General features: G+C 48.1%; 1 protein-coding gene across 5 annotated transcripts in view; it reads right to left on the minus strand.

Moving 5' to 3' along the window:
* The window catches only part of MPP7 (MAGUK p55 scaffold protein 7), a 239,591-nt gene that overhangs the window by 56,339 nt on the left and 161,878 nt on the right, over positions 1-21,374 (minus strand). For all 5 annotated transcript variants that reach the window (XM_051821591.3, XM_008268037.5, XM_089311856.1 and 2 more), the window contains exons 6-11: positions 21,029-21,160; positions 8,360-8,441; positions 7,812-7,897; positions 1,348-1,422; positions 988-1,184; positions 428-492 (exon numbers count right to left, since the gene is read on the minus strand). In XM_051821591.3, the coding sequence (XP_051677551.1) occupies positions 428-492; positions 988-1,184; positions 1,348-1,422; positions 7,812-7,897; positions 8,360-8,441; positions 21,029-21,160 (637 nt within the window). The remainder of the gene's footprint in view (positions 1-427; positions 493-987; positions 1,185-1,347; positions 1,423-7,811; positions 7,898-8,359; positions 8,442-21,028; positions 21,161-21,374) is intronic.

Consider the following 21,374-nt stretch of genomic DNA (forward strand, 5'->3'; position numbering starts at 1 on the left):
TGGGCAAAAGGTCAGAGTTACAATGATTTGTGGATAAGCAAGGAAGATCTTGCCCAAGTCTGCTAGTTTGGGAGAAAGAAAAAGACTTGAGTATTCACCAAAATACCCAGGACTGGAAATCAGAGAGGGCAGTGGGGGCTCGTGGTTTCCTTAAAGAGTGAATCACGGCTGATTATAAAGCACCCGCTCATCTGCCTTCCACGGACTGACAGGCATACTCCTCGTGGGACTTTCATATTTGCTTGGTTCCTGAGCAGCCCTGACCAAGAACTACTGCAAGGCAACACGGCCCCTCGGTCTTCCCTAGGCACCTGCTTTAATGAGTCATGCAAAAATAAAAAAAAAAAACAAAAAACAGACACAAAATACAAAAACAAAAAATAGACAGCAGGACTTGGCTCCTCTGCCTCCTTATCAACCAACTTACATGATTTCCTGCTGGAGACTTTCAAGGGCTGAACTAATATCTCTGCTCGTCTCAGGGCCAATCTCCTGGAAGAAAGAAGGTGGACACGCTGATCAATTTTGAGCATGGGGCGGAAGTTAACACAGCACCAGAATACTGAAAGTCTTAACAGCAGAAAAAACAAAACCCTGGAAGTCAGGGTGAACATGAACACAATTCCAGTTATTCCAGTTCAGACCTAAATCTTCCACTGTCAGATCTGTGTAAATTATCTTCTCTAACTGCTCCACCCCCCACCCCCCACCCCCCCATACCCACCCCCACCCCACCCCCCCAGCAGTGAGGCTGCAGACAGCAATGTGCTGTTTTCTGTTTGCTTCGATAATACAAAAGCCAGGGTACCCTGGTCCTGTGCTATTATTTTTGGACATCATTCATCCATGCTCAGACAAAACAGAAATTTAAACTCAAGGGATAAAGCCTTCGCAGGGTGATCTGTACCCGCACTCCGGGGCAGGGGTGTTCTGTAGGAAACTAGGGGTCAGCTGAGGAGGGGCTAGTGCCGTGCACCTGTGCCTCACCTTTCCTGGAAATGCTTAGAGGGAATGAGGCCCGCCCTGGGGTTGGCGTCGCCTTCATGCTTCGCCTGCCACCACGTCGGGTCGTCCTGGCTCATGATCTGCAGGATGTCTCCCTTTCTGAAGGCGAGTCCGGCTTCCTTACATGGGATCGCCTTGTCCTCCGTGGGATCGTAGTCAAAGAGGGCCTTGATGAACATCTGGGAGAGATGTGGCAATGGTCTGCCTTCTGAGAGTCGACTGTGGACACTTCCACAAGCTGTGATGCCAAGCCGGCAGTCCCAGAGCGGCTGCATGTGACTCGGGGAGCTGCGGCTTCGCCCACCCCAGACCACACGTGTTTTTTTTTAAAGAGTTGATTACCTTGCCTTCCTTGGCTGGTGTCTCCTCCTTGATGCTGGGAATGATCTTAAACGTGATGGCTCCCTCGGACTGGGCCTGGTAGCAGACAAAAGAGTGTTGTGAGAAGACGAGAATCAGGGAAAGCTGAGATCAAATACCCAGAAAGCGAAAAGTATTGGAAAATTGGGGTTTCCCATCTTAGATAGACCAATCGGAAGACATTTGGGGATAGAAATTCCTGAAACGTAAGAAAGGTCTGAGGTTTGCTAAATGAGCCATAAAAACAAAACCATTTGGTCCACTTCTACTACTTTTAAGATGCCAATAAACATATCAACATCTTTGTCACACTACCTCAAAAGAGAAACAAGAAAGAACAGTGTCTTAGATAAACACATTAAATTACCAAAACAAGGCACATGTAAGCATCAGCCTTTGTGTCGTTTGACATAAAATACCCAAATTGTCAGCAGTCCATCCCTAAACACATGATTCTACCAGTGGCGATGCCCATCAAAGAAAATTAGGAATAATGGCCCCATCTGGCTGGCACCGAGGCATAGGGGGTAAAGCTGCTGCCCACAATGCCAGCATCTCATATGGGCACCAGTTCCTGCCCCAGCTGCTCCGCTTCCAATCCAGCTCCCGGCTAACAGCCTGGAAAAGGAATGGAAGATGGCCTAAGTGTTTGGGTGCATGAATCCACGTGGGAGACTGGATGATCCTGGCTTCAGCCTGGTCTAGCCCTGGCCATTACGGCCATTTGGGGAGTGAACCAGCAGATGGAAGACCTTTCTCCCCCCCCGCCCCGTCACTCTTTCAAAATAATTAAATAAGTCTATTTTATTTTTTAAAGAACAGTCCTATCAATGAGATTCTGGGCAGTGAATAAAACATCAAAAATAGATTAATTAAAGGATGAAAAACACAGAATGTCTATGCTGATTTCCCCTCCCCAAATCTTCACTATTTCAGATAAGGGTAAGTGTCATCTTAAATACTCTCCAGTCATTCTCTATTTCTCTTTTTAGCATTTACAGCAGCCATATTTAAGTATTTATGCAATGTTGGCCGGCGCCGCAGCTCACTAGGCTAATCCTCCGCCTAGCGGCGCCGGCACACCGGGTTCTAGTCCCGGTCGGGGCGCCGGATTCTGTCCCGGTTGCCCCTCTTCCAGGCCAGCCCTCTGCTGTGGCCAGGGAGTGCTGTGGAGGATGGCCCATGTGCTTGGGCCCTGCACCCCATGGGAGACCAGGAAAAGCACCTGGCTCCTGGCTCCTGCCATCGGATCAGCGCGGTGCGCTGGTCGCAGCGCGCCGGCCGCGGCAGCCATTGGAGGGTGAACCAACGGCAAAAGGAAGACCTTTCTCTCTGTCTCTCTCTCTCACTGTCCACTCTGCCTGTCAAAAAAAAAAAAAAGTATTTATGCAATGTTTTTTATTTATTTATTTATTTTTTGACAGGCAGAGTGGACAGTGAGAGAGAGAGAGAGACAGAGAGAAAGGTCTTCCTTTTCCGTTGGTTCACCCTCCAATGGCCACTGCGCTGATCCGATGGCAGGAGCCAGGTACTTCTCCTGGTCTCCCATGGGGTGCAGGGCCCAAGCACTTGGGCCATCCTCCACTTCACTCCCTGGCCACAGCAGAGAGCTGGCCTGGAAGAGGGGCAACCGGGACAGAATCTGGTGCCCCGACCGGGACTAGAACCTGGTGTGCTGGCGCTGTTAGGTGGAGGATTAGCCTGTTGAGCTGCGGCGCTGGCCCCAATGATTTCTGATTATCTGTTTATTCCTGCTAACTTGAGATCTCCACAGAAGCATTAAATACACATATTTAAGAGCCGAGGGCGGGAGGCAAGGGGCGGGGTGGGGGGCAGTTCAGAGAACTCTGCAGCTCGCTTCACTGGTGTGCTGGGAAACCAGAACTCCACTGAGCTAAAGCTCAAGTCTCCGAAGCGTATGCAATGTTGCAGTGAGTTGGCCCTGGCAAGACCCGGGGAGGCACTCCAGCTCAACATGGCGATTTACGAGAACTGGAGTCCGGGTGGTGCCAACAACAAAATTTGATAAAGAGGTGATTTCTTTAGAAATGGCGATAGTGTAGCTTTTGCTTATCATCAAAGTAACCCACGCACCTTAACAATCCATATCATATGGAATCGCATAGGTAAGCACAGAGCCGTCTTCTCGATAATCCCCTCCCGCGTTTCTAGGATTTGTTTTTTAAAAGGAGGTCAAATCCTTACAACAGTGTCGTTCATTAAGAGATCAATCGGCCGGCGCCGCAGCTCACTAGGCTAATCCTCTGCCTAGTGGCGCCGGCACACCGGGTTCTAGTCCCGGTCGGGGCGCCGGATTCTGTCCCGGTTGCCCCTCTTCCAGGCCAGCTCTCTGCTGTGGCCAGGGAGGGCAGTGGAGGATGGCCCAGGTGCTTGGGCCCTGCACCCCAAGGGAGACCAGGAAAAGCACCTGGCTCCTGGCTCCTGCCATCGGATCAGCGCGGTGCGCCGGCCACAGCGCGCAGGCCGCGGCGGCCATTGGAGGGTGAACCAACGGCAAAGGAAGACCTGTCTCTCTCTCTCACTGTCCACTCTGCCTGTCAAAAAATAAAAAAAATAAAAAAAAAAAGAGATCAATCATTATTAGATTTTATTATTACCACTACTGTCATATAGGTCTAAATGGATGAATGTCAATGAAACGTTCCTGATAATTTCCAAATATTTAAAAAATTTGAAAGGCAGAGAGCTAGAGATACACAGAAGCAGCTGCCATTGGTTGGTTGAATCTACAAACGTCTTTGACAGCTGGGATTGGGACAGGGCTGGAGCCAGGAGCCTGCCACACAACTCAAGTCTCCCACATGGTGGGGCAGGAGCCCAATTATCTGGGCTGTCACAGCTGCCTTGCAAGCTATGCATTGGTAGAAGGCTGGAATCAGAAACTTGAGGTGGAAATTGAACTCAGGCACTTTGATGTGGGATGCAGGTGTCTTAACCTCTAGGTTAACATGGGTCCCAGTATCCAAATATTGCAAAGCTCTTTTGGGGCCAGCACTGTGGTATACCGCCGCCTGCAACATGGCATCCCACATGGACATTGGTTCAGGTCCTGACTGCTCTGCTTCCAATCCAGCTCCCTGCTAATGCACCTGGGAAATCAGTGGAAGACGGCCCAAGCCCCATGTGGGATACTTGGAAGAAGCTCATGGTTCCTACTTGGCCGTTGTAGTCATTTGGAGAAGAAACCAGCAGATGGAAGATCTCTGTGTTGCTGTACCTGAGTGAGTGCAAACAGAGAAGCACCACACACTGATAAAATTTGATGGTCCTTTATTGCCAGTGGCAGAGAGCAGGCTCATGCCCTAAAGAACTCTCAACCCCAAAGCCCAAAGCAACAGGATTTCTAAAAGCAAAAACCACAAAATCGGGAGGGGAATACATGGTCGCTTAGATCAGAAGGCAATATGTGGTTACTGGGGACAAGCTGACCTAAAGCCTATGCAAAAGTCATATCAATTATAATCTTAACAATACCAGTTACAATCTTAACAAGTTCAATTATAACATTATGACATTAATCCAGGTACTGGCCTAAATTATATGTGGGACATAGACAAATTACAATCTTATCATTAACCCAGGTGCAGCCTATCTGCTTCCAAGCTCAAGCGATCATGCTAGGGGATTTCTATGCTTTGCCAAGTGTGATGTAGGGGGCTGCTATTGTCTGAGGGTTTTAGGTCACAGTTCAAGACCAGAGTCTCATGGTGGTGGTGGGGGGGGCTGCTTTCTCAAGATGGAGTCTCAGGTGCTCCAAAATGGAGTCCCTACTGTCAAGGTGCTACTTCAGGCTGGCGCCATGGCTCACTTGGCTAATCCTCCACCTGCGGCACCAGCACCCCGGGTTCTAGTCCTGGCTGCTCCTCTTCCAGTCCAGCTCTCTGCTGTGGCCCGGGAGGGCAGCGGAGGATGGCCCAAGTGCTTGAGTCCCTGCACCCGCATGGGAGACCAGGAGAAAGCACCTGGCTCTTGGCTTCGGACTGGCGCAGCACTGGCAGTAGCGGCCATTACGGGAGTGAACCAATGGAAGGAAGACCTTTCTCTCTGTCTCTCTCTCACTGTCTATAACTCTATAACTCTACCTGTCAAAAAAAAAAAAAAAAAGGTGCTACTTCAATGTCACCCCCTCCTACCCCCCCCTTCTCTGTAACTGTGCCTTTCAAATAAAAAAAAAGTCTTTAAAAAAAGATATTTTGTCAATTTATTTCCTTAGGATTAATCCCCAAGGATTAAATTTCTTCATGAAAGAATACATATATTTAAAATTTTGAGTTTCAGATGGCCATCTTAAAACATTTTATTAATTTATCCCATCATCCAAAGCAAATAAACATGTGTATCTCCCTATACTCGGGCAAACTCCAGGCATTTAAATCCCAAGAACAATGTTCATCACCCACCAAGTTTTCTTTTGTAAACTGTGCATATCTGTAACTGATTTTCTTGCAAATGTTTTCCTTATTGATTTTTATTATCTCTATATACATATAAGTCAATACTATTTTTCCTATTACCTTACTTCTCTTTCAAGTTTATTTGTGGAATTCTTTTTTTTTTTTTTTTTTTTTTTCTGTATAGACAGCTTTAAATTCTGGCAGACACAACTGCTATTTTCCTATTGGAACCAAGGTTAAAAACTCTTTCTCTACCCTAGAATTATAAAAAATTGTATGCTACATTTAATTGTGGAATTTGTTATGTTTTTCACTTACACACTTAGTTTTTGGGGATTTGTTTTTGAGTGGTGTAAAACAGCGATCACCTTTATTTTTTTCTAACAGAGTTATCAATTAATCTAATTCCACTGATGAATCTTTCCGCTATCATCTTCCCGCTGACTTAAAACACCTTCTTAGGGATGTATGGGCTAGCGGTTACGATGCCAGATAATGTGCCCCTGTCCCATACTGGAGTGCTGGATTGTGCCCTGGCTCCAGTTCCCAGTCCCAGCTCCCTGCTAATGCACAACCTGGGAGGCAGCAGGTGCTGGCTCAAGTGGATGAGTGCCTGCCACCCGCATGGGAGGTGAGGTTGGGTTCCTGGCTCCTGGGGTCAGCCACAGGTAGCAGCTCAGGCCACTGCAGGCATCTGGGGATGAGCCAGCAGGTGGGAGGCACTCACCCGTGGATGTGCTCTCTTTCTCTCGCCATCTCCCAAACCAATGAGTTTAAGAATAAATAAATAGGGATGGAGTATTTGGTGTTTGGTGCAAACACGCCATTTGGGAAACCTACATCCTGTACTAGAGGGTCCAGTTCCAGTCCCAGCTCCAGTTTTGATCAAACTTCCCACTAATGCACACCTTCGGAGGCAGAGGATGACGCCTCAAGTGTTTGGGCCCCTGCTAGGAGACTCCGATTGAGTTCCTGGCTCCTGGCTTTGATCTGGGCTAGCCCCGGCCGTTGCAGGCATTTAGGTAGTGGACCAGCAGAGGGAAGATCTCTCTCTCTCTCTCTCTCTGCTTTTCAAATAAAGTGAAAATAAATTAGATAAATAAGATTATTTTTAAAAATTAAAGGCCATTTTAATAATATACTAAACATCCATATATACAGCTGTCTGTCTTGACAAGTTCAAGTCTCTTTTATTGCTTTAAGGTTTCTAGTGTAGTTTTTTTTTTTTTTTAAAGAAAGATTTATTTATTTATTTGAAAGTCAGAGCTACACGGAGAGAGAAGGAGAGGCAGAGAGAAAGACAGGTCTTCCATCTGCTGGTTCACTCCCCAGTTGGCCACAATGGCTGGAGCTGCACCAATCTGAAGTCAGGAGCCAGGAGCTTTTTCCAGGTCTCCCACGCGGGTGCAGGGCCCAAGGACTTGGGCCATCTTCTACTTCTTTCCCAGGCCATAGCAGAGAGCTGGATCAGAAGTGGAGCAGCCAGAACTCAAACCAGTGCCAGTGCCCATATGGGATGCCGGCACTGCAGGCGGTGGCTTTACCCACTACACCACAGCACCGGCCCCTGCACTTTTAAAGATGCAAGCAGATACTTAGCCATCACTATATCAGTCCTTAAAATCCCAGAGCCTGCAGCATCCGTTCACGTGAACCTGACTGATGCTTGCTCCAGTTTCTGCGGGCTCGTCTGACTTTTGTGGAGTGCGGATTTTGCGGTGAAACAGTGCTGGTGGTAACGCAGTGAAACATAAAGATATTACGTCCACCGCGGTGGGACAATTCATCGACCAGAGTAGTAACTACCCCCTACTGCACTTAGGGAAGACAGAAAACACAGGGAAACAGAGGAAACCCATGAAGTATCTTTGACGTCAACACATTACAAAAAGTTTCATTCTTCCTGCATGCCTTCTATGCCTGGAACAAATATATTTGATATTCAGCTTTTCAAAAGCAGATCTGAAACATCTGAAACAACGCACTTCGATTTTCTTTTTATTGCAGCTTCAAAACAAACCTGCGCCTTACCAAAATCTGTATGACTTCCTCGGGCCTTTTGTCCTCAACGGGGATCCCGTTGACTTCCCGGAGCTCGTCGCCCACGTGAATGAGCCCTGCAGGGTGGACAATTCGGGGAAATTGGAAGCTGTCACTTGCAATGGTTTCCCTCATGAAAGCAAGGCCCTTAATGAGGATTGGAAAGGAGGCGCCGACACTTTTCAGGCTTCTGATTCCATGCTCGTCACCACGAATGCAAGATGACAACACCGTCATGACGCTGGCCAAGCAACGGCTCCAGTGCCCGGGCCTCCGTCTAGGAAGGCCGGTCACCGCGTCTTAGCAGACGCTCAGCGAGCTGAGAAGCCGCGGGCCCTCGGGGGCGCCTTGCACAGCAGCGACACGGAGACCAGCGTGAACGCAACCTGGGAAGGCAGGGATTGAGCCTTTCCCACCACTCACATGGCTACATTCCCACACTGCAACAGAGACCGCAGGATCTCAGCGCCGGGTCGGCCGTATTTCTACCAGACGCGCACCCACGCACGGAGCACCCACTCGGCACGCTGACTGCTCACCACTGCGATCCGCAGCTCCGCCCCGCATGATCCTGGCCACCACGATGGCGCCGCTCTGCTCATCCTTCTTGATGGTAGCTCCCTTGAGAGGAGGAGAGGAAAGAAAATGAAAGGAAAGGAAGGGAATGAGGCAGGATGAGACTGCTGAGATCTCTAACTTCTTCAGAACTGCAAAATCAGTCTATCCGGATCTTCCTTCCATCGTAAAGAGTGCCTTATGTTTGAATGCTGCTTGTTTTTCTCATTTCATTTTGCCTTGATCACTCATGAGGAAGGTGGAAGGGTGGTGCTTATGTGAACAGACCGAAGATGTAAGTAATAAGAAAACTAATACTCAGTCCCTTGATTTTTCACTTTGGTGAGCCTTGTAGACACTAAGCCATCAGACAACAGGAACACGGAGATAATGACAAAGAAAGAGGAAAAAAACAAAACAAAACAAAATAAAACTCGGCAATCAGGTAGCCAGATCTGTTCACCCAGAACACAGGAACTTGGACTGTCCCTAGTACAAAGAGAACTAATGCTTTGGTGTAAGCTTAGGAAATGGACTCAAAGAATCTCCAAATTCTCCACTTACAAATACCTGGATGCCAACCAATGGAACCCTGATTGACCAGAACAATGGGCAAAAGTTGGCCACGCTCAAAACCTTTACGTGGTTCCTTTCCAAGAAACTGGCTTTGGTTCAGAAAGCCTCCCGGCACTGCATCTGACTGCTACGAAGGTGACCCTGAAGTGGTGGCAGAACCCACCCCCAAGAAGTGGAACTTTGCTCACGTTCATCAATGAGTGCGTTTATATCGTTAGAGACCCGACACATAAATACCAGGAGGAATTCATTTGTGATTTTGTATGTTTTATAGAGAACAGACATCACATATTTACCTGATAACTGTAAAAGTCAAATAAGTCAGCAATGGGATGATACTGTGGCACTTTACCTGAGAATGCAAGCACTTGATGCCAAAGAGTTGCAGGACCTCTCCCCATGGTCGGAAACCTTAAAACCACCAATTGGTATTTTCTGCTTTTATTTCAACAGCTAACTTGGGGGCCAAATTGACTAAAATACATATCATGATTTAGTTTGATTATATCAGTTTTCATTTTCCTGAATGAGCTTTTCTCTTTCTTTTTCTTTTCTTTTTTTTTTTTTTTTGACAGGCAGAGTTAGTGAGAGAGAGAGAGAGAGAGAGAGAGAGAGAGAGAGAGAAAGGTCTTCCTTTTTCTGTTGGTTCACCCCCTAAGTGGCCGCTATGGCTCTCTGCGCCATTCCGAAGTCAGGAGCCAGGTGCTTCTCCTGGTCTCCCATGGGGTGCAGGGCCCAAGCACTTGGGCCATCCTCCACTGCACTCCCGGGTCACAGAAGAGGGCTAGACTGGAAGAGCAGAAATCGGGACAGAACCGGTGCCCCAACTGGGACTAGAACCCGGGGTTGCTGGCGCCACAGCCTAGTAAGCCGTGGCACCGGCCTCCTTAATGAGCTTTTCAAAATTTCCCGCCAAAGCATGTCTAATGGCCAAAGAATCTAGTAGTGTAATGTGAATTGGCTTATCTGTATTTTATGGGTGAGAAATTGAACCTCAAATGGCAAAAAGTTGTCTAAGATTAAACTACTAGTCTATGGTGAAGTTAGGACTTGTCCAAGGCAATCTAACCAGACACTCTGTTTTTTGTTTTGTTTGTTTGTTTGTTTGTTTGTTTTGGACAGGCAGAATTATAGAGAGAGCGAGCGAGCGAGCGAGAGGTCTTCCTTCCATTGTTTCACTCACTCCCCTAATGGCCACAACAGCCGGAGCTACGCCAATCTGAAGCCAGGAGCCAGGTGCTTCCTCCTGGTCTCCCATGCAGGTGCAGGGCCCACGCACTTGGGCCATCCTCCACTGCCCTCCCAGGCCACAGCAGAGAGCTGGACTGGAAGAGGAGCAACCGGGACTAGAACTGGCGTCCATATGGGATGACAGCGCCTCAGGCAGAGGATTACCTAGTGCGCCCCAGCCCCCCAGACACTCTGTTCTTAATCTTAATTATCATTTGGTACTGTTTACCCCATGACATTCTTTTCCTGAGGTCATTTTGTCTAAAACATCATGAGTTCATTACCCTGTGGGTAGCTTGTCTCCTAGAGATAAATTCCTTCCTTCCTGGAGTGTGCATACCACATTCCCACATCAAGTGGTGACAATGGTCTTAAGGCTTTTAAAGCAATGAGATGGGGCCAGCACTGTGGAATAGCAGGTAAAGCCACTGTCTGCAATGCTGGCATCCCATGTGAGCGCCGGTTCAAGTCCCAGCTGCGCCACTTCCGATCCAGCTCCCTGCTAATGCGCCTGGGAAAGCAGTAGAAGATGCGCCCAGACCTTGGGCTGGGGCACCTGCATGGGAGACCCAGAAGCAGCTCCTGGTTCCTGACTTCGGATCAGTGCAGCTCCGGCTGTTGCAGTTTTCTGGGGAGTGAACTAGCAGATGGGAGATCTCTCTCTCTCTCTCTCTCTGCCTCTGCCTCTCTGTAACTCTGCCTTTAAAATCAATAAATAAATCTTAAAAAAAAAAAAAGTTCATGAGCACTCAGGCCTGTAACACCCTGGTGAAGAGAACAACCCTTTCCGCCTTCTCAGAGGGCTTATGTTCTAACCAGGGAAGCAGGTGAAATTTTAAATGCACAAAGGTGGGAAATGGCACTGCAAGTTTATTTTGATGCAAAAAAAAAATATATCTGAAACCCATGCTTATGGGAGAACTTCCAAAAGCTCATGGAAAAATACTCCTTAGAAAAAACTGTGTGTGGCTTTCAAACCTCATTTTCGCACGAGCTTATGTAGAACCCTCACAACAGACAGCCGGAGAGAAGATAAGTCAATTCTACATGGGCATGGCAAGGTAAGCCGGGAAGATCAGGAAGCCGGGACTGAGGGAAGGAGGATGACAAGTGACGAGGACTCGCTGAGAAGACGACACTAGAAACCAGAAAGCCTGGAAGCAAGTGAGGGAGTCAGCGAGGGGACAGCGTGGAAGAGGTGGCCAGCTTGGAGGTGCTGTGGATGGTTGTGAATGGACTGTTCTGGGAGGAGCAGAGAGCAGGTTGGCTGGAGTAGGGTGAAAGAGATGGCCAGGTTGGAGGGCAGTGGGGAGCCAGGTTATGAAATCGTGGGATTAAGCTTGGTTTTGGGGCTCGTGCTGAGCCTCCCCCTGCAGGGCCAGCATCCCATATGGGCACCTGTTCATATCCCGGCGTCCAGTCCAGCTCTCTGCTATGGCCTGGGAAAGCAGTAGGAGATAGCCCAAGTCCTTGGGTCTCTACATCCATGTGGGAGACCCGGAAGAAGCTCCTGGCTCCTGGCTTTGGCATGGCCCAGCTCCAGCTGTTGCGGCCATCTAGGGAATGAACCAACTGACAGAAGACCCTTCTCTTTGTTTTCCTTCTCTGTGTAACTCTGCCTCTCAAATAAACAAACCTTTAAAAAAAGAAGTTTGCTTTTCCTCTGGATGAACGAGAGGATTGTGAAATGCTGGGTTGAGAACAGGGGGTGTGACATGATCTGGAAGACTCTCCACCTACTGTGCCCACATTGAAGGCAGGCGCTTATTACTTAGCTTTGCATAGAAATGTTGAAGCACCTAGCTTTTTTTTTTTTAAAAATTTTTTTTTTTTTGACAGGCAGAGTGGACAATGAGAGAGAGAGAGACAGAGAGAAAGGTCTTCCTTTGCCGTTGGTTCACCCTCCAATGGCCGCTGCGGCAGGCGTGCTGCGGCCGGCGCACCACACTGATCCGAAGGCAGGAGCCAGGTGCTTCTCCTGGTCTCCCATGGGGTGCAGGGCCCAAGCACATGGGCCATTCTCCACTGCCTTCCTGGCCACAGCAGAGAGCTGGCCTGGAAGAGGGGCAACCGGGACAGAATCCAGCGCCCCGACCAGGACTAGAACCTGGTGTGCCGGCGCCACAAGGCGGAGGATTAGCCTAGTGAGCCACGGTTCCAGCCGAGGCACCTAGCTTTATAAGGAGAAGGGTTTATTCCACTCAGTCTGGGATTTTCAGGTCCAAGACTGGGTGGCCCCACTGGCTTGGCACCCAGTGAGGGTGGCGGACGGCAGTGTGCCAGGAGGCACAGTGAGCAGCTGGGCCCGACACCGTCTTTTATAACCATCTTACGAGAACTACTTTCTGTGGGCACGCCCCCAGCGACTTGAGGATGTCCCACTAGGTCCGCCTCTTAGCCGCTTCAATGTCTGCAGGGTTTGAGGGCCAGAGCACATTCAAACTACAGCAGAAGGCAAGGATGAACGCAGTGACACACAGAGCAGGCTGCTGCCCGGATCCACAGGGAAGGATGATGGGGCTTGGAGCTGACTGGCAGGGGTACAGGTGATGAAAAGTGGTCTGGATATGCAAGTGCTGTTAGTGGAGCCAAAAGGATTTCCCAGTGGGTTGGCTGTGGGATGCGCAAAGAAAGAGAAGAGTCAAAGATGGACTGGATGGGTTTTGGCTGAGCAACTGGGAGGTGGAATTGCCATCAACTGAAAGAAAGAAAGACTCTGGGTGGAACACACTTGGGGACAAAGATCAGCAGTTTATTTTTGGACATGTGAAGACTGAAATACCTATTAGGCGGCCAAATGTAAAAATCAAGTAGACAGATGGATACACAAATTTAAAGATCAGAAGAAAGGGTCTGGAAGAGAAATAGCCCCGGGAGTCACTGACACACAGATGTTTTTGTGAGAGCTCCACACGACGAAAAGCACTTGCAGGAGGTGTGGACTGAAAGGAACACTCCAACGCGGAAGGGTCACCTTGTTAGAGATGGGGCGCTGCGCTTGCTGTCTGCTGGTTCTGCTTCCCTGGAGGGTGAGCTACAGACCTGAGAAGCTCACTCCTCTTGACTCAAATCTTCATTGTGTACCCTGAATGCTTGAAGACTTCTAATTCCATATTGCCTTCCAGACCCTCATTATCATAATCCCCTGATGTGTGATTAGTGCAACGTAGTGTGTGAAAATCAGATTAACACTCAATCATACAAAGCACATATGTGTGGGACTGTGTAAAGCTGACTGGGGCCAGCATTGTGGCGTGGCAGGTTAAGCTGGGCTTGGGACACCAGCATCTCATAGTAGCTCTTCTGCTTTGAGGCATGGTTCCCCTGCTTCTGATCCAGCTCCCTGCTAATGCACCTGGGAGGGCACTGGAGGATGGCCCAAGTGTTTGGGCTCCTGGCACCCGTGTGGGAGACCCAGATGGAGCTCCTGGCTTCTAGCTTCGGCTTTGCCTTGCCCTAGCCATTGTGGCCATTTGAGGAATGAACAAGCAGATAGAAGATCTCTCTCTCTCTCTCTCCCCCTCTCTCTCTGCTACTCTGCTTTTAAATAAATAAATCATTAAAAATTAAAAAGCTGATGTTTTTATGGCACTGTTTGTAAATGCAAAACGCATTAAAACTGAATCTAGTATTTTGGAACTTACGTATTTTTTAACATTATTATTTCAAATTTATTCTAGGTGATTTTTCTTCTTAACAAAAAATGAAAGCTACATAGAGAGGTTCAGGATAGACTGAGAGGTTAAAATTCTGGTTAGATTTTTGGTAATTCTATAAAATGGTTTCTGAGAGATAACTGCTAAGGTTAGACTATGATGATCTCCTTAAGTAAAAACGTCATCTCCTACAAATTTTCAACAGTAGGTAGCATAATCTCAGGTTGAGTCGTTGTAGTAACTGCGATCACAGTGTGGTCTTATGAAATCCTTGCATTGAGAACACCTCAGACTTGTCTTAAAATCCAAATTCCCCGGCTCCTCCTGAGTGACACAAATCCTTCAGGATACAGCACAGAAGTCTGCATTAAGGAAAATACAGTAACCTGTTTGCAAAGAAGCAAGAGGACAATCCAGGCAGGGAACACCGAAAATTGAGGATCAAAATGCGCTCACCAATAGACAGAATTTCATCTTCTTCAGCTGTCTCTAAAAGTTAATTTTCCAGATAAGTCAAATGCAGATCACTCCAAACTCACAAGGGAGGGAGGGGAGCTTTGCTCCTTGTATCCTGATCACGTCACTGTCTACCTACTGCCTCAAGTCCCCTCACACTAATGTCCTGTCTTCCTTCTACTGCCAAATGGGGGCAGGGGACCACTCTTCCCTGAATGATGGCACTAACCTGGCCTCGGCCTGTACCATTCCATGTAACCTTTAGATGACGCTTTGAACTCATCTTTTAGAGTGATTCAAACACACTGCATCTCAGCTGATGCTCAGAATACATTTGAAGAGGTCCCTCCTGGTTTTCTGACGAGGAACCCAATGCTGATACAGTGACTTGTCACTGCAGAACAGACAGCAAACAAGTGCCAGAATCCTCATGCCTACTGAGACTACCCAGTCCGGCCTGTGCTCGTGTCACCATGTTATTATTGGATTTTTTTTTTTTTTTAATTTTTTGACAGGCAGAGTGGACAGTGAGAGAGAGAGACAGAGAGAAAGGTCTTCCTTTGCCGTTGGTTCACCCTCCAATGGCCGCCGCGGCAGGCGCACTGCGGCCGGCACACTGCGCTGATCCGATGGCAGGAGCCAGGTACTTATCCTGGTCTCCCATGGGGTGCAGGGCCCAAGCACTTGGGCCATCCTCCACTGCACTCCCTGGCCACAGCAGAGAGCTGGCCTGGAAGAGGGGCAACCGGGACAGAATCCGGCGCCCCGACCAGGACTAGAACCCGGTGTGCCGGCGCCGCAAGGCGGAGGATCAGCCTAGTGAGCCGCGGTGCCGGCCATTATTGCATCTTATAAACAGAATTGCACTATTTTTTTTTTTTTTAATCTTACTGCCATCCACTGATTCACTCTCTAAATGCCCACAACATCCAGGGCTAGGCCAGGCTGAAGCCAGGAACCACGAACTCCACCCAAGGCTCCCACACGGGTAGCAGGGACCCAAGCATTTGAATCATCACCTGCTACCTCCCAGGATGCACACTAGCAGGAAGCTGGAATCAGGAGTGGAGCCGGGACAGGAACCCAGGCGCTACAACATGGGATGCGGGCATCGCCAGTGGCATCTGAACCACTGTGCCAAACACCAGCCGCAGAACTGCATTCTTAAATGACTCCGATAAGCTACCCCTCGGCTGCTAAATCTCACAGCCTTCTTTGTGAATCATTTGCTGGACATTTCCTGACCCACTGCACATCATTCTGCTCCAGCTCGGCTTCTGCCCCTTGTCTCTTTCTGCTTCTGCAGCTTGGACTCACTCTCCTGATGACACTTGGACTCCGGATCTCTCCGTGTGCCTTTTGTTAGGCTTTAGCAGTCTCATGGCTGCTCCAATAACCTCTCCAAGCTGGCAAATGTCATTTGACAAATGATATTGACAGGAAAATATTTCTAAACTCTCTGTGTAGTGCATTTTTTAAGCTATTATTGTTTGGGAAATTTATCTCTTTTTTATTTTATTTTTTATTTCAAAGGTGAAGCGACAGAGAGAGAGAGAGAGAGATTGATCTTCCATCCACTGGTTCACCCCCTAAATGGCCACAAGGATCCAAGTCTGGGCAAGTCTGAAGCCAGGAGCCAGGAACTCCATCTGGGTCTCTCCCATGAATGCCAGGGGCCCAAGTACTTGGGCCATCACTGGCTGTCTTTCCAGGTGCATTAGCAGGAAGCTGGATGGGAAACAGAACAGCTGGGACTCGAACCAGCTCTCTGAGAAGGGATGCTGGCATTGTAAGCAGGAGCTTAGTCCATTGTGCCACAACGCCAGCCCCTAAACTTTGAGTTTATTCACTTTGCCTTCACAGCAACTGTTAAACTGAAGACAATACCCCAAAGACACAGCTGGATAAGAACAAGTAATTTTGGAATTTTTGCCACTCCAGTTAGAGGTTCTATTTTTCTAGACAAAGCTTTTGGTGATTTATTATTTTTTTAAATACAGCTATAAAATTGTAACTGAGTAGGAAGATCATGGTTAAAACAATTTTTATAGGTAAAGCAACTTGTAAACATTTAAGTTAACTTTAGGTTACATTAAATACTGAGAACTAAAACTAGAGTTTTAAGAAACTACCTGCATACATTTGCGTGGTTAGACATTCCCAATCTACCTTTAGATTTTTAACTTTTAAATTTTTAGTTATTTGTATTTATTTATTTGGAAGGCAGTGACAGAGAGGGAGAGATCCATCTTCTAATACTCCATCTGTTGGCACATGCCTCAGATGCAACACCCAGAGCTTGGGCCGGGAGCTTCTAATTCCATCGGAGTTTCCACCTGCTGCCTCCCAGGGTGTCTATTAGCAGGAAGCTGGATCAGGAGCAAGACGGCCAGCACTCAAATCAGGCACTTCAGTAAGAGCCGTGGGCATCCCACTGTATCACAATACCTGCTCCAAACTGACTTTCAAATAATTAACTGAAAAATGAGTTAGACAAGTAGAATCATTTCTAGTGCTCTACACAGCACAGTATCGGGCTACAGTTTACAACAGCTTGCTACATATTTATAAAGAGAGGACTCCATAGGCTCCACATGCAAACAAGTGATTGCTATTTAAGGAGGTGGAAACACTAGTGACCCCACCTTGATTACGATGTATTGTTCACTGGGGGCGGCACTGTGGGGCAGCAGGTTAAGCTGCTGCCTGCAATGCCAGCATCGCATATCAGAGTGCCAGTTGGTGTCCCGGCTGCTTCCTGCTAATGCACCTGGGAAGGAGCAGAAGATGGCCCAGGTGCTTGGGCCCTGCACCCACGGGGGAGACCAGGTTGGGTTCCTGGCTCCTGGCTTCAGCCTGGCCCAGCCAGGGATGTTGCACCATTTCTGAGGAGTGAACCAGCAGATGGAAGATCTCTGTCTCCCTCCCTCTCTCTCTCTCTCGCTTTCTCTCTCTCTCTTCTTGCCTTTCACTTAAAATAAATCAATCTTCAAAAAACACATTACGTATATACACATCAGAGTATCACATGTAGAAGTATTGTGTGGCAATAAAGTTTTAAATCATTAACTGAAAACTAGAGAGAGAAAAAAACCTTTAAATTCATATACAAAATGGGCAGACAGAATGAGAACTGTGAATAAAATGAGGTAGAATTAACATTTTTTAACACACCTTAAATGTTATACAGACGAGTAGGCTCTCAAGTACATTACCCAGCTGCTACATCGCATCCCATTCCACTAGCACGAGAATGAGCAATCTGGAGAGACGCTCTTGCTCTAAATGTACAAACACTGTATCTTCACACTTAGCAAACATTCACTTTTTAACAACTATCATTCCATCAGACTCCTCAAGAAACTCCACATTTTGATTATCTTGAATTCCCTTCTATTCTAGCTAACTGAAAGCAAAGTTCTTCTAAACTCCTACTGAGTGACTGCTCTTGTCCTCCTGCCCATGCATTGCTTGGTCCTCTCAGCTCCAACTGAGCACGGACGCTCCTGCTGTGACCCAAGCTCACAGTCCCATCCCATCAACTGTGAGAAAAGCAGGCTAACAGAGAATTACCACCTCCAGCTGAAGCCAGCTCCGGGAGTTCTAACCGGCTTCTAAGCAAAAGGGGACAATACGGTCAACCACAAATGAGCATAGCACATTCTATGCTTACTCAACTTCTTTTTATTTAAACAGATTTACGGCAGGTTCAGCTACAGAAAAACTTGTGAGAAATCTCAGTGGGTCAGAGGCATGGAAGTTAAAGGCTGGTGTTTGACTGCCTAAATATCAGCTCACCAAACCAGCACGCCAAAAACTGTGGCCCCTGGGAGCACTGATCGAAGAATTATTACTGGGGCCGGTGTTGTGGCACAGAGGATTGAGCCTTACCTGAGATGCAGGCATCCCATACGGGTGCTCGTTTGAGTCCCGGCTGTTCCACTTCCCATCCAGCTCCCTGCTAGTGTGCCTGGGAGAGCAGCAGAGGATGGCCCAAGTGTATGGGCCCCTGCACCCATGTGGGAGACCCGGATGAAGCTCCTAGCTCCTGGCTTCAGCTGGACCAGCTCTGGCTGTTGTGGCCATTTGGGAAGTGAACCACTGGATGAAAGATCTCTGTCTCTCCCTCTTTCCCTGTAACTCTGCCTTTCAAATAAATCTGCTTTTAAAAAGAGAATTATTACTAATGTTTTACCTAAGTCCTCAGTATAGCCAGTCTTTTAATACCTAAGAGGCTGAATTCATCCAAACAAAAATATTTCTTATTAATAGATGTGCAGAATCCACCAAGAATGAGTCACTCTCAACGACAGGTCCCTGAGACAGCTTCCTCTGGACCCTATGTGAGTGCCATCCACTCTTTTTTTTTTTGGACAGGCAGAGTGGACAGTGAGAGAAAGACAGACAGAGAGAAAGGTCTTTTTGCCGTTGGTTCACCCTCCAATGGCCGCTGTGGCCGGCGCACCGCACTGATCCAAAGCCAGGAGCCAGGTGCTTCTCCTGGTCTCCCATGGGGGGCAGGGCCCAAGCACTTGGGCCATCCTCCACTGCACTCCCTGGCCACAGCAGAGAGCTGGCCTGGAAGAGGGGCAACCGGGACAGAACCGGCGCCCCAACCGGGAGTAGAACCCGGTGTGCCGGTGCTGCTAGGCGGAGGATTTGCCTAGCGAGCCACAGCGCTGGCCGCCATCCACTCTTATTATAAAAACAAGAGATTGGCTGGCGCCGCGGCTCACTAGGCTAATCCTCTGCCTGTGGTGCCGGCACCCTGGGTTCAAGTCCCAGTTGGGGTGCTGGATTCTGTCCCGGTTGCTCCTCTTCTAGTCCAGCTCTCTGCTGTGGCCCGGGAGGGCAGTGGAGGATGGCCCAAGTGGTTGGGTCCTGCACCCGCATGGGAGACCAGGAGGAAGCACCTGGCTCCTGACTTCAGAATGGCGCAGCGAGCCGTAGTGGCCACTTAGGGGGTGAACCAACAGAAAAAGGAAGACCTTTCTCTCTCTCTCTCTCTCTCTCTCTGTCTCACTAACTCTGCCTCTCAAAAAAAAATAATAAATAAAAATAAAAAAGAGAGATACTTAGGTTACTCTTCTAGACTTACAGGCATGGATGAAAATCACATGTTTTATAAACTAAAAGTAAACAATCCTAATCAGAAATATAAAGAGTCTTAGAATGTCAGAGGTGGGTGACAAGGACTCAATCAATCCCCTTATCAAATAAGCAAACTCACTTGTTTTTTTTGAGTAATAGTATCCAGTGTTATTTATCAATATACCACACACAAGTAAATAAAAATTAGCAAAAATGACAAAGACATAATACTGTATAGAAGGAAAACTAGTACTTGAAGATCAAGAGTTCAGGGTTCTAGTCTACCACTCATTGTCAGTGACATGGGGTAGGGGGCAGGGGGAGGTGTTTTGCTTTTTTGGATATAGCTATCTGGTTTAAAATACAGAAAAATGATACCCACCACAAGGATTAAATATAATGGATGTAAAGTACTGAACACAGTACCAACAATCTGCTTTCAGATCATACACACACAAAATGCATTTCAGGGTGAGTCCATTTAAAATCAAGTGCTTAGTAATGATACTTAATGATGTTTCTTTTGAATGTAGTTCCATAAAGATAATGGATAGGCCTTGGATTTATCTTCTATTGCTGCTCTGCTAAGTGAAACCCAATTTTGTGGCTGAAAAGAAGACAAACTTCTTAACTTCTGATCTCATCACTCTGAAGGCCAGAAAGCCAACATGGATGCTACAGGGATAAAAAAATATCAGAAGATTTGCAGACCAAGACTTGCCAGCTGGTCTGTTTTTCACAGGAAGTTTTGTTGTCACTGAGTCTTCACGGTTCACGGCACCAGGGGGCGCTGGAGGCGGCCGTGGATGGTAACCGCGGAGCCTCAGTGTCACTCGCCGAGACATGGGCCAGCACAGTTCCCACCCAGAGCCTTCCAGGAACGCAGTCCTGGCCTCTGCCGGTCTCCAGAGATCTCCCGCACTCCCTGTGCCAGTCTCCACATCACCCCAGCCTCTGCCGCCGTCATTCCAACTTCTTTCTTGGGCTCCAACCCCACCGCCTCCCCTTTCACTTTTGCGGGAACCCTTTTGATTAGGTGGGGTCCATGGCATAATCCAGGACAATCTCCTCGTCTTTAAGACCAGGAATGTAATCACGCCACGCCCATTGTGCCGGGTCAGATGACGCACTCACAGAGCCTGGGGATCAGGACAGGGCTGGGGAGGGTGGCAGTGTCCTCCCTACCACAGACCCCTTGGTGTGGTTCAACGTCCTAATAAATCCTGCCGCTACAGTAGGTGGTTCTATTTATATCTGAAACCTCTGATACCTGATACATTTCTCTTCATTAGTTGAGAATAAATTGGCTTGCCTGAACGGTCAACAGCTATTTCTTTTATAAGCTGCACCACTTATGCACCAATCATCTGTACTGGGGGCATATGGAGCTTTCCTTTATAGGTGTCAACCGGGGGTGGGGGGGTGGGTGGGAGGGGAACGCATATTCAGAATGATTGCTCAATCACCAAGAGAATGCCTGCCACTTTATGGGGCTCCGTTATCATTCCTGGACATCATACTCTTCAGGTACACATGTCCCATTTGTGAGGGATGTCGAGAAGATACACGGTGCGCGGCCACCTGATCTGGCTTCACCGTGGTGCCCACTCGTAGCTGAGAGGGAGATGGAGACTCCCAACTCACCAGTGGCTCTCTGTTTTTGACCAGGCGGATGATCTTCACGGAGTCTTCCTCATCGTCGATGTCATCGGGCATGGGTGGCAGCACCGGGTCATAGTTCTTTTGCGCCACAGTGTCGTGTACAGACAGCAAAGCCTACGAAATTCAAAGGTTGGTTAGGATAGAAACGAAACCCAGGACCCCCAAAGAGTGTTACCGTTTTGACCCGATGATGGCAAGTAGGAAGCCAAGTACTCTCAAAGCCAACTGTCAAACAGCTGTGGGTGGGGGGGTAGGAGGATGGGGGAGAGAGACCTGGATGGAGACTACAGAGGCAGCAGAGCCCCTGGTTTCTCCTGAGAAGGGTGGC

The sequence above is a fragment of the Oryctolagus cuniculus genome, chromosome 13 (assembly GCF_051225735.1).
Source record: "Oryctolagus cuniculus isolate XC-2025 breed Fujian yellow rabbit chromosome 13, ASM5122573v1, whole genome shotgun sequence".
Lineage (NCBI taxonomy): Eukaryota > Metazoa > Chordata > Mammalia > Lagomorpha > Leporidae > Oryctolagus > Oryctolagus cuniculus.